Source organism: Scyliorhinus canicula, chromosome 5, assembly GCF_902713615.1.
Source record: "Scyliorhinus canicula chromosome 5, sScyCan1.1, whole genome shotgun sequence".
Lineage (NCBI taxonomy): Eukaryota > Metazoa > Chordata > Chondrichthyes > Carcharhiniformes > Scyliorhinidae > Scyliorhinus > Scyliorhinus canicula.
Window position 1 is genome coordinate 38,990,489 of NC_052150.1, and position 19,583 is coordinate 39,010,071.

General features: G+C 47.1%; 1 protein-coding gene across 2 annotated transcripts in view; it reads right to left on the minus strand.

Annotated features, from left to right (window-relative positions):
• Positions 1-19,583, minus strand: part of eepd1 (endonuclease/exonuclease/phosphatase family domain containing 1) — a 212,121-nt gene that overhangs the window by 21,863 nt on the left and 170,675 nt on the right. For both annotated transcript variants that reach the window (XM_038796934.1, XM_038796935.1), the window contains exon 6: positions 2,651-2,761. In XM_038796934.1, coding sequence (XP_038652862.1) covers positions 2,651-2,761 — 111 coding nt within the window. The remainder of the gene's footprint in view (positions 1-2,650; positions 2,762-19,583) is intronic.

The following is a 19,583-nucleotide window of genomic DNA, read 5'->3' on the forward strand; positions in this document are numbered from 1 at the left end:
AGAGGTAAAGTCTGGAGGTAAAAGAGTGAGGGACAACGAGATAAAGAACTATTAACAATATCAGCTAACATGGGGACCAGGAGGGGAAGTTGGGTGTTCAGCAGTTTTGTGGGCGTAGGGTCAAAGGTGCAGGTGGGGCTCATGGACAAGTTGAGCTTGGAAAGGGCATGAAGGACGTTGGGAATGAAACTCAAGAAAGTTGTATTCATGGGTAGGCATCAGTAAACTTTAGAGGGTGTTTGGGAGGGATGTGTTTGTCTTGATCTTAGTGACAAAGTTGGTCCTGAGCCCCTTGCACTTATTGTTGGAGATGAAGGTGGAAGAGACTGGGGAGATGGATTTAGGAAGATAGCCTGCAACAAAGAAAAGAAGCCGAGGGTTAGCTTTGCATTCAAGGGTGATTCATATGGACAATTTTAGCAGACGAGAGCAAGATCCGATAGTGCTTTGTGTGGTCCAGACAGGTGTGGCAATGGATAGCCACTGTATCCTTTAAAGTCTGCATCCTTTGTACTTAGGACAGCAGAGCTGTAGAATTTGCAACTAAAATGACCATGGTGAGGGAGAGTAACGGTTTTATTGGGGACGAGGACATCAAAGTTGGAGGTGACGGAACAGCTGAGCAAATCCGAAGCTGTAGCAATGCACTGGACAATGGAGACCAAAGGCTCGACAGTCAGAATTTTCAAAGTGCAGTTCAAAGTGAATTAAAGGATAGGCCTTTCCAGGAGGTGATACTGAAGGAGGTAGGGTTGGGGGTGGAAGGTGAATGTGGTTTGTGAGAGATACAAATAAGGGATCAGAGATGGCTTTGTTTGGAGTTGATACGCTGGGAGTAGCAAAACATATGAAAAGACAATATCAAAGGGCTAGCTGTGAATTTGGGTTGTGGAGATTATTTAGCAGGAGAGATTTAATAAGAGGGCAGTGAACTCAGGAGGAGTGAAAGAGCATTAGAGTTGAGATGGAGATCGAGATCACCGAGGATGAGAAGGCATTGGTGCAGTGGCTGAGTAAAGATACCTCTGAAAATATTTCATTACACTTGGTAGAAAACAAAAATTTTGAATGAGAGGTGAGAAAGGGGGAACAAGGTGAGATGCTCAAAGGAGAAGAGCGTACCAGAGGGGTAATGAGTCAGTCCAACATGTGATCTGGTGATAAGCACCATCAGGTGAGATATTAGACTGAGGCACTGCTTGTCTGTAGGGTGAACTCATAACATCCCATGGTGCTGCTTATCCTTCAACCATTTTTGTGTGTCCAAACTGACTGACACTTTTGCCTACAAATGATTAATTGGCAATAAAGCACCTTGGGATGTACCGAGGAAATAAATGGTGTTATATAAATGCAAGTTCTTTATATAAAGAGCCACTATTTGGCAGGCTCCTGGTGCTAGAATGGAAGCATTAATGATTTTTCCATTAGTACTACTGAACTGATGCTGCTCAAACAGAAAATAGCAGATAGTGTTGGCAGCAAAAAATGGAAGGCAGACTATTATCTGAATGGCTATAAATTGAGGGAAGGAAATATTCTACAAGACTTGGGTGTCCCTGTACACCAGTTGCCGAAGGTAAGCATGCAGGTGCAGCAGGCGGTAAAGAAGGAAAATGGTATATTAGCCTTCATAGCAAGAGGATTAGAGTTCAGGAGCAGGGATTTCTTGCTGCATTTATACAGGGCCTTGGTGATACCACACCCGGAGTATTGTGTGCAGTTTTGTTCTCCTTATCTGAGGAAGGATGTTCTTGCTACAGAGAGAGTGCAGCAAAGGTTTACCAGGCTGATTCCTGGGATGACGGGACTAACATATGAGGAGAGATTGAGTCAGTTAGGATTATATTTGCTGGAATTCAGAAGAATGAGGGGGTGGGGTGGGGGGGGGGGGGGGGGGGGGGGATGACCTCAGAGAAACCTATAAAAGTCTAACAGGGCTAGACAGACTGGATGCAGGAGGGATGTTCCTGATGGTGGGGGAGTTGAGAACAAGGGGTCACAATCAGAGGATATGGGGGAGATCATTTAGGACGGGGATGAAGAGGAATTTATTCACCCAGTGAGTAGTGAGCCTGTGAAATTCGCTACCACCGAAAGTAGTTGAGGCCATAATATTGTATGTTTTCAAGGAGGATTTAGATGTAGCATGTGGGACGAAGGGGATCAAAAGATATGGGGTCGGGGGAGGGGAGGCAGGAACAGGCTCTTGAGTTGGATGATCAGCCACGATCCAATGAATGGTGGAACAGGCTCAAAGAAGGGCTGAATGGCCTATTCCTGCTCCCATCTTCTATATTTCTATGGACTATGGTCATCCATCACCTTGTGAGAAGATTTTACACAGAAATAAACATACCATAATGTTAGAAATAAAGCTTTACTTCAATTACAAAATGGGAGCCAATAAGATAAACATCAGCAGGAAGACTTTGCTACTGCAGCACAGACATTGCCAATCAGAACTAAATGCTGTGTACCATGAATCAGGACCAACATGACAGCAAAATCAATCGCTGGCACAAACATACAAGAAATGATCCTTGATTTTGCAAAGATCTGATTTGCTGTCGTTGCTAAATTATAGATTGAAAACGATTCGATAGCTTACACTTAAGCCAACATTTCCATTTGCTTGCTGAGAGCATACCTTGTGTATCTGTACAGATGGTTTCTCAGATACAGCACACTTCCAACATCCTCTGGGACCTTTCCATTTACGAACATTTGGCAGGCTTGGTTGATTCAATTCTGCACAAAACTGCAAAAAAATAATTTTTGATTGGGTCAAAACATCTCTGGATTTTTTTGTCATTAAAACTATAATAGTTTTGAAAAATCCGTCATATATTAGTGCTTTTCTGATTTTATGTTGACGTCCTCCAAGTGCTTATAAAAGTCGTCACAAAATAGTTAATCGTGCTCCATGTTACATAAAACAGTGGAGATTGTGGTTGAATGAACTGTATTGCCCTAGATACTGACCTATGATTGCAGTGCTATTATACAAGAGATTGAACTAAGAGCTGTGGGCTTTATTTTGCCCACAAGCTGTTGCTCAACAAATAAATCTAATGATTTCCTGTAGAAAATATTTATTCATCCCAAGTAAACCTCATCAAATGGCCGGATATGTAAAAGGAAAAAGATTTACTCATATAAAATGCTTTTCACAATCTCAGGTTACATCAAGGCAGTTAATAGTGTTGCAATGCAGAAAATGTCACAGTCAAATTGCACACAACAAATTCCTCCCAACAACAATGAGAAAATGACCAGATAATGCTTTAGTAATGGTGGTGGAGAGATAAGTGTCCAGGACATCAGGGAGAAGTCCTTTGCAAATAGTGGCATGGGCTTGGGTGATGTAGCATCTATCTGGGGTGGGTCGATAGGATCTTGGTTTAACCTCTGATCTGAAAGACGGCATATTTCAGAGAAAATGCAGCACACCTCTCTGTGATGGTGTCAGCATAGATTTTGTGTTCTGGAGAAGGTGGGATTGAACCCATGACCTTTAAACTCAAGAGACAAGAATGCAACAACAAAGATACAGCTGTTATCAATATGGACCACAGGTTTGGATGCAAATCAGCTAGCCCTCGCTGAAGGAGAATGCAGGGCTCCCCTTGAACTTAACTACAGATATCAGCTCTGTTGCTTCCCTGTTTAAAGATAAAATATGTTTTCAGATCAAATACCGCAAATTAGATGAAATCATGATCAAGTCAGTCTGAAACCAGCGTATATCTTCGATATAAAAGTGATAGTTATAAAAGTTATATAGGGATTGCCAATTTTATTTAAATAGGGCCAAATAATAACTAATATTGCACAGAAATCGCTGGAATGGCACTGGACTAGTCATACTGTGACTACAAGAGCAGGTCAGGGGCTAGGAATCCTGTGGCAGATAACACAGTCCCCGACTTCCCAAAGTCTGTCCACCATCTACAAGGTACAAGTCAAGAGTGATGAGTGCAGCTCCAAGAACTCCCAAGAAGCTCAACACCATCCAGGATGAAGCAGCCCACTTGATTGGCATCCTATCCAACAAGCATTCACTCTCTCCACCACCGATGCACAGTCACAACAGTGTGTACCATCTACAAGATGCATTGTAGAAACTTATCAAGGCTCCTTAGGCAGCACCTTCCAAACCCATGACCACTAGAAGGACAAGGGCAGCAGATGCCTGGGAACACCAGCATCTGGAAGTTCCCCTCCAAGTCACTCCCCATCCTGATTTGGAAATACATCACTATTTCTTCACTGTCTCTGGTTCTAAATCCTGAACTCCCTTCCTAACAGCACATTGGGTGTACCTACACTATGTGCACTGCAGTGGTTCAAGAAGACAGCTCACCACTATCTTCTATAGAGAAATTAAGGATGGGCAATGAATGCTGGCCTAGCCAGGGAAGTCCAGATCCCTTGAATGAATTTTAAAATTCTTAATATTAATCAAGCTGTTTTCCGTAAGGGGCAGAGCACATGTGATCAAGTTCTGTCATCGACATGGTCAATGGCTTCCAAAAGAACCTTAAGTTAGGCATAGTGCTGCTGGACCTCACAGCGGCTCGTGACACAGTGTGGCATACTGAACTGCAATTAAAGCTGTCCAAGGTGCTTTTAATCTGGATGGGCAGCATGGTAGCACAGTGGGTAGCACTGTTGCTTCACAGTTCCAAGGTCCTAGGTTTGATTCCCGGCTTGGATCACTGTCTGTGTGGAGTCTGCATGTTCTCCCTGTGTCTGCGTGGGTTTCCTCCGGGTGCTCCGGTTTCCTCCCACAAGTCCCGAAAGACGTGCTGTTAGGTAATTTGTTTATTCTGAATTCTCCCTCAGTGTACCTGAAGAGGCGGCGGAATGTGATGACTAGTGGATTTTCACAGTAACATCATTGCAGTGTTAACGTAAGCCTACTTGTGACAATAAAGATTATTATTAATTGTTGAAACTCTCCTTTGCAACAGGCGATTCAAAGTCCACCTTGGGCAAGGGAGAAGTGCACACGGAAGACAGGCTAATGGACTACGACAGGGATCAGCATTAGCCCCAATCCTGTTAAACCTACATACAAATAACCTGTCAACAACCACGCCGTGCAAGTTAATCTATGCTGCTGACATCTGTTATGCCTCAAGCTCCATCCTCTGTGCTCTGGACCAGATCCTTAATGAAGATGTTACAGAATTGACATTCTGCTGAAGAACATGTGTCTCACATTAAATCCCTATAAACCACCTCCACAATGCCAGTGGAAAAAAAGAATTGCCTACTTATCCGGATGGCCAGAAACTAAAACATGTACCTAACCCAACATACTTGGGAGTGACTCTAGATAGGGATCTGTCCTTCCGGGAACATTTGAAGAAACATTCCGGGAACATTTGAAGAAAACAGCAGCAAAGGTCAAAATCAGAAACAACTTACTGATGAAACCTGCTGGGTCCACGTGAGGTGCTGCTGCCACAACACTCCAGGGCACTTCCCACCCATATCCCTCACCACCCGGGGGCTACTCAGGGGCCACCTCAGCATTCTCCCAAACACCCTCCACAGCAGAGTATTGTGCATTTATCTGCCAAATGTCATCTCACACACATCTTGTTAACACTCAACATCCTTTCCTCCGGCTTCCTGTCCTCGTTAACATCATTCTGCCACACATCCACTGACTGACACCGACCGCCAGGCTGGTTGAAACCATATAAGTTGCACCTCAGTTACCATTCCATGATGACTTGTTTAACCTACTTACCGCCGGCTTCAATCTCAGTGTTCCATATGGTGCACCCTTCTTGAGCAAAATCTACTAAAACAGCATTAGGATAAGGGAATGGAAAACACAGGGGGGGCGGGATTCTCCCCCACCCAGCGGGGCGGGGGTCCCGGCACCGAAGAGTGGTGTGAACCACTCCGGCGTCGGGCTGCCCCAAAGGTGCGGAATCCTCCGCACCTTCAGGGGCTAGGCCCGCCCCGGAGTGGTATCCGCCCCTTGGCGCCACGCCAACCGGCACCGAAGGGCCTCCGCTGGCCGGCACAAGTTGGCGCATGCTGACGTCATCCCTGCGCATGGGCAGAGGGCTTCATTTCCACACCGGCAATGGCGGACCGCTACAGCGCTGGTGTGGAAGAATAGAGTGCCCCCACGGCACAGGCCCGCCCGCCGTGGGGGCACCTCCTGGGGCCAGATCCCCCTGCGCCCCCCCAAGTACCCCGGAGGCCACCCGCGCCACCATGTCCCGCCGGTAAGGACCTTCTCCAATTTACGCCGGCGGGACAGGCAAAAAATGGGCGGCCACTTGGCCCATCGTGGGCCGGAGAATCGCCGGGGGGGGGGGGGGGGGGGGCGCTGCCAGCGGCCGCCAATCGGCACGACGCGATTCCTGCCCCCGCCAAATCCCCGGGGCTGGAGAATCCGGCAGCCGGCGTGGGCAGGATCCACGCCGACCCCCGGCGATTCTCCGACCCAGCGGGGGGGTCAGAGAATCCCGCTCGGGAAGTCACAAACATGCTCCTTGGGACAAACCCCATCTCTCGAAAGGCAGGCTTTGAACTACAATGGCAACAGTGGTCCTTGCTGAGTAGGTTCTGGACAGGTCAGGGCCCCTGTGCAGCCAATCTCCACCCCTGGGGCCTCGGTACAAACCCCTGTGGTGAGACTCAAAGGCTGCACATTACCAAAGAATGTCCCTTCAACAGGCTAAATGATGGACTGATCACCTTAAACTCAGCAAATGCAGGGGCCTATGGTGTTTGCATTCACTAAATAAAATAAAGTATAATTTACAGTCTCTCTTTTATATTTTTTAATTCCTGCCTTAGAATCCCAATGTCTCATCAAGGATTCATGAAATCTGATTGCTCTGCTCACACAGACAATGCAGGTCACTTTCCTCAACAGCTTGGGACCATGAATTCTGGCTAGTATTTGGAATTTTTTTATGCCAAATGCAGGTTTGTATCTTGTTTTTGTTTTCAGACTGAATTGACCTTTGTTCTGCTCTGAACTTCGACTCAGGGCCAATGCTTTGTTTCTTTACTACAACCATTACCACTCACTTAGAACCTAGAACATTACAGCGCAGTGCAGGCCCTTCGGCCCTCGATGTTGTGCCGACCTGTGCTTGCCTTCGACATATCTTTGATATTTAATCTCCCAACCTTTCAATTCATCCCTCGCCTTCCCTTCCATTTCACAGAATATTACAGTGCAGAAGAGGCCCTTCGGCCCATCGAGTCTGCACTGATGCATGAAAGGCCCTGACCTGCCCGCCTAATCTCACTTGCCAGCATTTGGCCCATAGCCTACAGAATTATCACCTGGTCCTTCCTCCTTTATTCAACTACATAAAACCCATCACATTTCTTCCTGCACGTCTCTGTTCAGTTCCGAAAAAGAGTCAAAAAGACAGCCTTTGGATCAGGGAAAGGAAAACACGGGAAGTCACAAACATGCGCTGTTCTATGTTCTATGCCCCTTGTGACAAACCCCATCTCTCGAAAGGCAGGCTGGACTCAAAAAGTTAACTCTGCTTCTCCCTGCATAGATGCTTCCAGACGTGCTGCATTTTCCCAGAATTTTCCGTTTTCCTTTTAGCTCCTCCCGTCGCGCGTCCCACTTTGGATCAGATGCTCGATTACTAGAAATCTCCACTGACAAACCTCTGGGCAGCTACTTGCAAAGGTGAGGAGCAAAATCTGTTTGTTCTCCATTCTCAGCAAAATCCAGGACATTGTCTCTACGTTTATAACGTATTTTACTTTCCCACACGAATATGGCTTTCAAACCTGGATCATGCAGCTTCCAGATTAATTAACAATTACATGTATTTTTATTGTGCTCCTGCTGCAGAAAGTTTATCAATTCAAACTCTGCATATCAGAGATCCATGCACACCTCCCCAAGAAAATCCACAACATGTTCTTCAGGTTAGCAGCAATACTTTGTCTTGTGTGCACCGATCAAAATAATAGTGAATGACATTGTGTATGTGGTCTTAATTGAAACAAAATGGCATCACTTAATTGCAACAAGCGCTTCCAAATTAAAATCGGATTAGCTGCATAGAAGTTATTGCACATTTTACATGTTTGCATTTTACATTTAACCATTAGTGAGCTCCCAAAACTCTATTGTAGGGTCAAATGGGTTTTTGGAACTTGCCAGCAAGCTGAACGTGAACTAATTTTGATTGCAGCTATGGGTACTAATTGAAGTGGCAACTGTTACATGTGTATGCAAAATCTATCTTAATGTAAATGCTGATAACAACCCATGGACCGTTAAACATCAAAGCTTTCCATTTAATCTTGAAAGGAGACAATGTTGGATTACATGATCTGGTGTGTGAATACCTGCTGGATTCCTGCCAAATCATATAGCCGGGAGGCAGGATTTCTGCGGATGCCGCACAGTGTAAGAGAAGTTCCATTTAAACTCGACACACAACGTATTTCTTCAAATTGAAAGAAATGTTCTTTTTAAGAAATGTGAATTATATAATTGCGGATTTGGATTGAGTAGTGTAGATAACATGGAAAAGTAGGACTTTAGAGCTAAAAAAAATATAAATCAAAGTCAATTAATTCAAATTAATCCAGACTGTGTTGTCAGTTTCAGCAGAGCCAAATAAATCTTAATTTCTGATTTAAAAATGTATTGCTCAAGCATTTGCTGAAATCCAAAATGTCGATTTCTCAACATCGCTCTTCTTGCTGGTCCATTCAGGGTGCTATTCTACAGCTGCCATCCCGTACAGGGTATCTCATTGCGAGAGGGTCATTACAGGATATGGGAAAGCGATATTTTTGAGCATGAAGCTCCCGGGCCCTGCCCAATGACACGATCATAATTTCAATAAATTAGAATACATAAACATTTCATTAAACGGCCAGGTGCCACATCTTCGGGCAATGTCAGATGCTTCCCCCGCCAGCGTGATCAGGACTGATTTCCAAAAATGGAAACCAGTCGCGATTACCACTCTGGGGAGGTGAATTTAGCCCCTGGGTGGTGAGGGATATGGGTGGGGAGTGTCCTGACACTGCTTCCTGCACCCTGGCAGTGCCAACCTGGCAGTGCTGTGGGCAGTACCAGGGGCGTGGCCTCTAGGGAACCCCTCTGGGAAGGGGGATCCCATTATGTGGGGGGGGGGGGGCGATGGTGGGTTTGGGGTGGGGGGTTGTGCCTGCATTGCACTGGGGATAAGGGGGGGGGCAGACACTTCGAATGGGGGGGGTGCTCCGGTGCGGGCGAGCATGGGGGCGTGGGGTTCAGGTCACACTGATGCCTGTGGTGCATGATGGGGGGAGGGGGGTCAGCGCTCTGTGTTGGAGGGTTGTGGGTGTTATACCCTTGTCTGCCGGGGGTCTGATATCTGAGCACGGGGTGAAGGGGCCTTTAGCTTCACTTTGAGATCGGGTAATCCCAGCTTTGCTGTTGAGGTTATTTTCCCCACCACCCTACTCCACCCCCCATCCCCCCATCCCCCAGCTCCAGTTGGCTGTGTAATCCTCGCCAGCACTTTGAAATTACAGAGCGTCATTTGATGTGGCTGGAAAAGACAGCTGTGAAACCAGCAAATTTCACACTGCTTTCCCTCTTCTGATCCAGCACTTTGTGCAATGTTTGGAAAATTCTGCCCAATTTTGCAATGAATGCTTATTTTTAATTAAGTTAACAAGAGTGTTACGTTGCATATCTTAATTTTAAAAGTGTAATTTATCTCTTCCCAAAGCATACAGCAATATTGCATTGGGAATTTAAAACAAATTCTCTCCTTTCTAAACTTCTTGCTCAGTTGGGAGCCACTAACCTCTGAGTTAAAAGGCTATGAGTTCAAGTCCCACTCAGTAAAATGAGTACAGAAGTCAAGACTAACACTCCAATGCACTACTGAGGGAGTACTGCACTGTCAGAGGCGGGCGCGAATCTCCGCTCCCTAGGCCGGATGGGAGAATCGCGGGAGGGCCGCTCTGGCACCCCCCGCGATTCTCTAACCCCCCCCCCCCCCCCCAAATGGTGTGTTGCGTTTTGCGACACGCCGCTCGGAGAATCGCGGGTCGCCGTTTTTCACGGCGGCCCACGATTCTCCGGCCCGGATGGGCCGAGAGGCCTGCCGTTCCCGACCTGTTCACGCCAGCGGCAACCACACCTGGTCGCTGCCGCCGTGAACGGCGCGCGACAGGTGAGTTTGGGGCCAGTGGGGGACGGATGGGGATTGAGCACCACGGCCGTGCTCGGGAGGGGACTGGCCCACGATCGGTGCACTCTTTCCCCTCCGCCATCCCGCAAGATCAAGCCGTCACGTCTTGCGGGGCAGCGGAGGGGAAGACAGCAACCATGCATGCGCGGGTCGGAGCCAGCCAACCTGCGCATGCGCGGCTGACGTCATTAGGTGCCACCGGCCGCGCCATTCTCGGCGCGCCGCCTTGAAGCCAGCATCAACGCCCGGCGCCCGAGTTTGACGAAACACCGCTCCTAGCCCCCCCGGAGGGGGGGGGGGGGGGGGGAGAATAGGGGGCGAGGAGCGGTCTCCGACGCCGTCGTGAAACACTCCGGGTTTCACGACGGCGTCGGCCGTTGCGGAGAATTCCGCCCGCCATCTTTCACGTGAGACATTGGGTGGGATTCTCCGACCACGTCTTCCTGGCGACCGGAGAATCCCGCCCTCGGTCAATGGACTTTTCCATTGTCCGCGTCTCGCCCCTGATAATCTTGCAGCGGACGGAGTGGAAGAATCCAGCATGTTAAATAAAAATCCGTTCTGCGTGCTCAGGTGGATGTAAATGATCCAATGGTATATTCTCAAAGAAAAGCAGGTGTTACCTCTGGTGGCTCAGCCAATATTTGTCCCTCGCTCAACATCCCCCCAAAACATGATCATTGTCACATAACTGTTTGAATGGGAGCTTGCTGTGCTTCACATTTACTGCTGTGTTTCCCCTGTTACAATGGTGCCTCCACTTCAAAAGTACTTCATTGGCTGGTAATAATTTTGGGATGTTCTATGATTGTGAAAGGTGCCATATATGGGTGTTTTTCAATGGGGAAGTGGCCTGTTAGCGATATCTACCAGTCCCACTGTTGTCAACGGGGTTTCCTGTTGATTGCACCCTTCGCCGCCGGGAAACCAGTGCGCCCGCGTGGGATTGGAATTCCTCGCCGTCATGAACAGCCAGTAAATCCCACCAAATATATATACAACTTTCTTTTCAAAGCCTCAAGGCAGAAATATATGCTGATGAAGTAGTTATCTTTATTTAAACTTCCAAATGGTTGTGACTTGCCTGAAATCGCCTTGGTTAAAAATAAATAATTTGCATTTATATAGCACCTCTCATGAAATCAGTACATCTCAAAGTGCTTCACAGTCAATGAAGTACTTAAATATAGACACTGTTTTGATGTGGGAGATAGAGCTACCAATTTGTACACAGCAAAGTTTCACAAACAGCAAAGTGACCAGATAATCTGTTTGTAGTTGTGTTGGTTGAAGAATAAATGTCGGCTTGTTCCCCCGCCTATCTTTGATCAGTGCCATGGAATATTTTATGCATAAATTTAAAATGCAGCTTTTCCTCAGTGCTGCTGTGACGCCTCATCTTTGAGTTTGCATTCAAGTCTCTGGCATCAAGCTTAAACCCATAAACTCTGACTCAGAGGCAGAAGTATTACCAGTGAGTCAAGGCTGACACAAAGATTGAAGGAATCTCTGGGGTGTGTTTTTATTAATTGTTCTTTCCCTTTTGCAATCAAACCATCAGGGAAGCACAGCTAGGAAGAGAAAATGCACTAATCAATTAAAAAAAGAATCTTTTTACTGAGCAGAACGGATAATTGAAAATACAAGAATCCTTTTTATGTGCTCACTCTCTTTTTGGTTGACAGCGAACCTAAAAGTATTTGGGAATTATATCAGATGAACTCGGGATTCTTGGAGGCATCCCATAGAAAGCAGCTGCGTCACATTACAAAATATTATAGAGCAGTGGCCTTGAAGAAAACAAGCTAAACAAAGTCACTGAAGGCAGAAAGAATCTTTTCCAGGAAGGTCTGAGAACAAAAGAAGCAGCAAAATTCCAATTCCTCTATAGATTCCTGGGATCCATCTCACGCCATCCTTTGGCAGGCTTCTAACTTTTTTAAAATTCATTTACGGGATGTGGGTGTCACTGGTTAGGCCAGCATTTATTGCCCATCCCTAGTTGTCCTTCATAAGGTGGTGGTGAGTTGCTTTTTGAACCGCTGCAGTCGTTGAGGTGTAGGTGTACCCACTGTGCTGTTAGGGAGGGAGTTCCAAGATTTTGACCCAGTGATAGTGAAGGAACGGCGATATATTTCCAAGTCAGGGTGGGGAGTGGCTTGCAGATGATTCCTTCAGGTAATCGTGTTCCCAGGTATCTGTTGCTCTTGTCTTTCTATAGGGTAGTGGTCGTGGGTTTGGAAGGTGTTGTCTAAGGAACCGTGGTGAGTTACTGCAATGCATCTTGTAGATGGAATACACGGCTGCCACTGTTCAGCGGTGGTGGAGGATTTGAATGTTTGTGGAAGGAGTAGCAATCAAGCGGGCTGCTTTATCCTGGATGGTGTCAAGTTTCTTGAGTGTTGTTGGAGCTGCACTCATCCAGGCAAGTGGAGAGTATTCCATTACACTCCTGACTTGTGCCTTGTAGATGATGGATAGGCTTTTGAGGGGGTGGTCAGGAGGTGAGTTACTCACCGTATGATTTCTAGCCTTTGACCTCATCTGGTAGGTAGCCACAGTATTAATATGGATAGTCCAGTTCAGTTTCTGATCAATAGTAACCTCCAGGATGTTGATTGTGGGGGTTTCAGTGAAGGTAATGCCACTGAATGTCAAGGGGCTGTGGTTAGATCCGCTCTTGTAGGAGATGGTCATTGCCTGGCACTTGTGTGACACAAATATAACTTACCACTTGTCAGCCCAAGCCTGCCTGGACATTGTCCAGATCTTGCTGTAATTGGACATGGACTGCTTCATTATCTGAGGAGTCGCGAATAGTGCTGAACATTGTGCAGTCATCTGCAAACATCCCCACTCTGACCTTATGATGGAAGGAAGCTCATTGGTGAAGCAACTGAAGATGGTTGGGGCAAGGACATTACCCCAAGTAACTGTAGTGATGTCCTGGAGCTGAGATGATTGACCTTCAACCACCACAACTATCTTTCTTTTGTGCCAAGTCGGAATCCAACCAGCAGAAAGCCTTCCCCCTGATTCCCACTGACTCCAGTTTAGCTAAGGCTCCTTGATGCCATACCCGGTCAAATGAAGCCTTGATGCCAAGAGCAGTCACTCTGACCTCATCTGTGTCATTCAGTTCTTTTGTCCATGTTTGAACCAAGGCTGTAATTAAGTCACGAGCTGAGTGCCCTGGCAGAACCCAAACTGAGCATCTGTGAGCAGGTTATTGGTGAGTAAGTGCCGCTTGATAGCACTCTTTCAATCACCTTGTTGATGACGGAGAGTAGATTGGTAGAGCAGTGATTGGCTGGGTTGGATTTGTTCTGCTTCATGATACAGGACACACCTGGACAATTTTCCACATTGCCGGTTTAGATGCCAGTGTTGTGGCTGTACTGGAACAGCTCGGCTAAGGGCGTGGCAAATTCTGGAGCACAAGTCTTCGGTACTATTGCCGGAATATTGTCACCATAGCCTTTGCAGTATCCAGTGTATTCAGCCGTTTCTTGATATCACGTGTAATGAATCGTTTTGGCTGAAGACTGACATCTGTGATGCTGGGGACCTCCGGAGGAGACCGAGATGGATCACCCATTTGGCACTTCTGGCTGAAGATTTTTGTGAATGCCTCATCTTTTGCACATATATGCTGGGCTTCTCCATGGTGTCAATCATCCAGACTCTTAAGGGTTACAATAACTGAAACTACAACCATTTGAAACCTCCCAACCTTGTGCATGTAAATATTGTGCAAATAACAACAGAGATCAAAGAGCCAGAGCTGCTAAGCCTCACTCTACTATTCCTGGCTGAGAGCCCAGACATCCATTAGTCTGCTAAAATACCTGAGCCCCAGAGAAAATATTGTTGCTGACTGATCTACTTGCAAATTGGCTGGGATATTTCAGCTTCTGATCGCTAATTCACTGGTACCCTCTGTGAATGTTTCAGACTCTGAAGCAGAGGGAAATATTTTAGACAGTTCTAATGTTCTAATATAGGGGCTGGTTTAGCACACTGGGCTAAATCGCTGGCTTTGAAAGCAGACCAAGGCAGACCAGCAGCACGGTTCAATTCCCGTACCAGCCTGCTCAAACAGGCGCCGGAATGTGGCGACTAGGGGCTTTTCACAGTAACTTCATTGAAGCCTACTCGTGACAATAAGTGATTTTCATTTTTCATTTCATATACTTACCTGGATAGTTACCCAGGAAATGTTAGACAGGTTAGAAGCTTGTCTAACTCCTGGGTAACTACCAAACTAATTTCCCAATCACGCACACTGACCATCCCCACACCCTTCTGACTACCCGCCCAATCGATTGATTGATTGATGTTTATTGTCACATGTACCGAAGTACAGTGAAAAGTATTTTTCTGCGGCCAAGGGAACGTACACAGTATGTACATAGTAGACAAAAGAATAATCGACAGAGCACATTGACAGGGGTGCGTCAACAAATAGTCATTAGTTACAGCGTGGAACAAGGCCAAACAAGAGCAGCATAGGGCATCATGAATAGTGTTCTTACAGGGAACAGATCCGTCCAAGGGAGAGTCGTTGAGGAGTCTAGTAGCTGTGGGGAAGAAGCTGTTCCTATGTCTTGATGTAGAAGTCTGGATCAGACTTCTGTATCTTCTGTCTGATGGAAGGGTCTGGAAGGTGGCAAAGCCTGGGTGTGAGAGATCTCTGACAATGCTGTCTGCCTTTCTGAGACAGCGGGAGGTGTATACAGAATCAATGTGGGGGTGGCAAGCTTGTGTGATGCGCTGGGCTGAGTTCACCACAGTCTGCAGTTTCTTGTGATCTTGGGCCGAGCAGTTGCCAAATGAGGCTGTGATGCAGCTGGATAGGATGCTCTCTATGGCACATCTGTAGACGTTTGTGAGAGTCGATGCAGACATGCCAAATTTCTTTAGCTTCCATAGGAAGTAGAGACATTGTTGGGATTTCTTGACTGTTGCAACAAAGTGATTGGACCAGGACAAACTATTAGTGATGGTGACCCCCATGAACTTAAAGCTATCGACCATCTATACTTCGGAGCCATTGATGTAGACGGCGTTGTGTGTCGTGCTATGCTTCCTGAAGTCGATGATCAGTTCCTTGGTCTTTCCAGCATTTAGAGAGAGGTTGTTTTTGGTACACCATGGAACCAAGTAATCTATCTCCCTTCTGTAGTCTGATTCGTCATTGTTTGAGATACGACCCACCAGTCGTATCATATGCAAACTTATAGATTGAATTGGAGTTGAATCTTGCCACACAGTCGTGTGTGTATAGGGAGTACAGTAGAGGACTGAGCACACATCCTTGCGGGGCCCTGGTGTTGAGGATATTGTGGAGGAGATGCTGTTGCCGATCCTGACAGATTGTGGTCTGTTGGTGAGAAGTCAAGGATCCAGCTGCACAGGGAGGGGTCAAGTCCAGGGTTGCGGAGTTTGGTTATTAATCTTGTTGGGATAATGGTGTTGAAGGCGAAGCTGTAATCTATGAAGAGCAGTCTGACATAGGTGTCCTTGCTGTTGAGATGTTCGAGAGTTGATTGCAGGGCCAGAGAGATAGCATCTGCTGTGGATCAATTGCAGCGATAGGCGAACTGAAATGGATCAAGGTCATCTGGGAGGCTGGTGTTGATCCATCTCATGAGTGGCTGCTCGAAGCATTTCATGATAACAGACGTCAGGGATACCGGTCGGTAGTCGTTGAGGCAGGTACCTTGTTCTTCTTTGGTACTGGTATTATGGTGGTCTTCTTGAAGCAGGTTAGGGACCTCAGAGCAGAGAGGTGAGGTGTTGAAGATATCTGCAAATACACTTGCCAGCTGGTCAGCGCAGGCTCTCAGTGCTCGCCCAGGGACTCCGTCGGGGCCCGTCGCTTTCCGCGGGTTTACTTTCAAGAAGGCAGCTCTTACCTCTGAGGCTGTAATAGTGGGTATGGGTGTGTCCAGGGTTGTTGGGGCGGGTGGCACTGATGTAATGGCTGACTATTCAAAGCGGGCATAGAACTTGTTCAGTTCATCAGGGAGGGATGCTCCAGCCCCAGAGATTCCACCTGGCCTTGCTTTGTAGCCTGTGATCTCGTGTAAGCCCTGCCATAGTCATCTTGGGTTTGTTGTTTTGGCCTGGGACTCTAGTTTGATCCGGTATTGTCTTTTGACGTCCCTGATGGCTTTCCGTGCATCATACCTGGATTTCTTATAAAGGACAGGGTCGTCAGACTTGAACACCTCCGTCCGGGACTTTAGTAGGGAGTGAACCCTTTGGTTGAGCCAGGGTTTCCGATTGGGGAATACCCGTATTGTCTTCTTTGGTACACAGTCCTCGACACACTTACTGATGAAGTCTGTGACGATGGTTGCGTACTCGTCCAGGTTGGCTGCCGCGACCAGTCCACAGACTCCAGGCAATCGCGGAGAGCATCCTCTGATGCCGCAGACCAGCACTGCACTGTTTTCTTGATTGGTTCAGCAGGCTTGAGTTGCTCTTTGTAAGCCGGAAGTAGGAGTACCGCCTTGTGGTCGGATTTGCCAAAGTGTGGTCGGGGAATGGCACCTTTGATGCTCGTGTAGTAGTGGTCCAGGCTGTTTGCACCTCTGGTGGGGCAGGAGGTACGTTGATGGAGTTTGGGCCGAACCTTCCTGAGGTTGGCCTGGTTGAAGTCTCCAGCCACAATTGTCAGGGCTTCAGGGTGATTTGTTTCTTGGTTGTTGATGGTGGAGTGTAGTTCGTCAAGTGCCAACTACACCCTGACCCTACTACATCCCTAATCCTACCCACCAACCCACCTACCATCTCACTTACTAAGTTAAAGCACAGCACTCTACCTAGCTCTAGTTAGCCCATCAATTTTCATTTTCCCACAAAAATAAATAAAAGCTTTTTGGCCTTGCAGCAAACATAACAGCTGTGCGCTCATATGCTATTCAGATCAACTGGAAAAAATGTGAAAAATTCCATTCGCAACCACACACACTCCTTAACAAGTTCCTAAAGGGTTTAATGGGTCATTGATTGGTGGCAAGTGGGTTTCCCATTCCCTCCCTCCCAGCTCTTTGAAAATATGAAACCAGACGTGGGGATCCTGAGATGACCTCTGGGACTGTGATTTTGAAATCACACCTGCACTGAGTTGACCTTCCGTCACTTCAAAGTCTGACCTAGAGTTCATGTATCATGACTTGTTGGCAGAACTGGAAGAAGTTGGAGATGTAACAGGTTTTAAGCAAGTACAGAGACAGGTGCTTGTCGGGAGCCGCTAATATGGGACCCCCGCGGCGATTTTCCGTGCGCGACAGGCCGAACGCCAAGTCCCGCCGGCGTGGTTCGGATCTGGTCCCACCCGGCGGGAGCCCGGACCCACAGCCGATGTGGACGTCCTGGTGGGTGGGCAGGATGATCTGACACCGGGGGGTGGGGGGGGCCTCCAGGGTGTCCAGGCCCGCGATCGGGACTTCCGATGTGCAGGCGGCCCCGTTCTGGAGGGGACCTACCTCCTGCCGCGCGGGACCGCTGTTCGGTCGCCGACATGTTGCTCCGCGGAGACGGCAACCACACGCATGCACCGGCGCAGAGACGGGCATGGCGTGCATGCGTGGACCCGCACGGCCGTGGCGTGCATTGGCAGAACCGCGCCGGCCATGTAGGGCCGGTAGGCCCAAGTCTGTATAGTGATAGCTATATTAGAATTTTTCATGTCTAGATGGCTCCTGAAATCTGCCCATGGCATTGAGTTGGCATTGGAGCATGAGGGGTCATGGGGATGGGTTTAGGGGGGAGAAGATGAGGACCAGGGGGCCTAAAATCTTCGAAAACCACTAGAATCAAGTTTCAGAGAACTGAGGTGGGCCTTCCAGCCAGCTTGGCTCAGCACTCGCCCAGTACCCTTGACCTCCTAGCATCAGCTTCCAGGGTTGGCAGGCACGACCATCACGCCCCTGCGCCCTATAGCAAAATTCTGGCAATTTGACCGGGGGCTGATAAGCCATGATATTTCCCAACTCAAGCTACCCGCCTCAGGAGCCAAAATCCAGTCCTACTTCTCTCTCATCAACAAATGCAACCTAACGTGCTGAGCATTTCCAACATTTTGTTTTTATTGCATATTTATGTCGCACCTTTGGTTTACTTCCACTCCTTTCAATTTAGTATCCAGTATTCACTACATTGGGGAGACCAGACCACCCGACAATGTCCCAAGTGCTTTTTCAGACAATGAAGCACTTTCGAAGATTAATCACTTATTTTTATAGTCTATTTATTACTTCCGTTTCAAGAAAATTCTACAATCCTCCCTATCACACATACGTCTTTTGAAAACAATTCCAGAGCTTTGCTTCTAATATCCAATCCATAAATCCATTTCATATGTTATCGCTGCTTAAGTGAAAACCTTCATGACATCAGTCCTAAATTTGCCTTTTGTCAGTTTGTGCATTTCCATAATTTATCATAAAAGTACTTTGCACTTCTATCTCCCTGATGTTGCTGTTTAATTCTAAAAATATTTCATTGCACTTAGCCCACGCAATCCTTGGAACAGTCTGGGTAGAATGACAGACTCTCTTACCAGTCTCCAGACTCTAAAACACATTTAGACTTTGGTGAAAAGTGAAACAGAGAGAGACAGAGGTTGAGGCCTACGAGTTGTAAATGTCTAAATACAGGATAGTTCAAAGGAATGGCTGGAGTAATCCTTCAGTCAATTATGCAAATGACAGTCTGCACAAACAACTCTCCCCATAGGTCGCAATCCTTTCTGTCGCAATTTAGAATCACAAAGTTAATCTGTACTCAGTAATGCTAGGGAAAATGAAAAACATTTCCTCTTCTGCCACCCAACATTAGTAATTTCAAATCAAAATCTTCTGTTTTCCTTTCCAGCTATCTCTCCATACTCTGAATCTCATCTGATTTTTTGCCCCCAGCCAATCACTGCTATCACCTTTGTAATAGTGAACTTTACAAATCTTGCCTTCCTCCTTCTCCTCCCTTTTCATTCTTGTTCATTTATTTTAATTTATATTATTCTAGTCTAATCATAGAATCCCTACAGTGCAGAAGGAGGTCCATCATGTCTGCAATGACCCTACGAAACAGCACCCCACCCAACCACTGGATACTAAGGGGCCATTTAGCATGGCGAATCCACCTACACTGTACACCTTTAGACTGTGGGCGGAAACCGGAGCAACCAGAGGAAACTGGCGCAGACATGGGGAGAACGTGCAAATTCCACACAGACAGGCACCCATGGCCGGATTTGAACCCGGCCCCTGGCACTATGAGACAGCAGTGATAACCACTGTGCCACCGTGCCGTCCTAATTAAGAACACCAATTTCTATATTTACAAACCAATAAATAA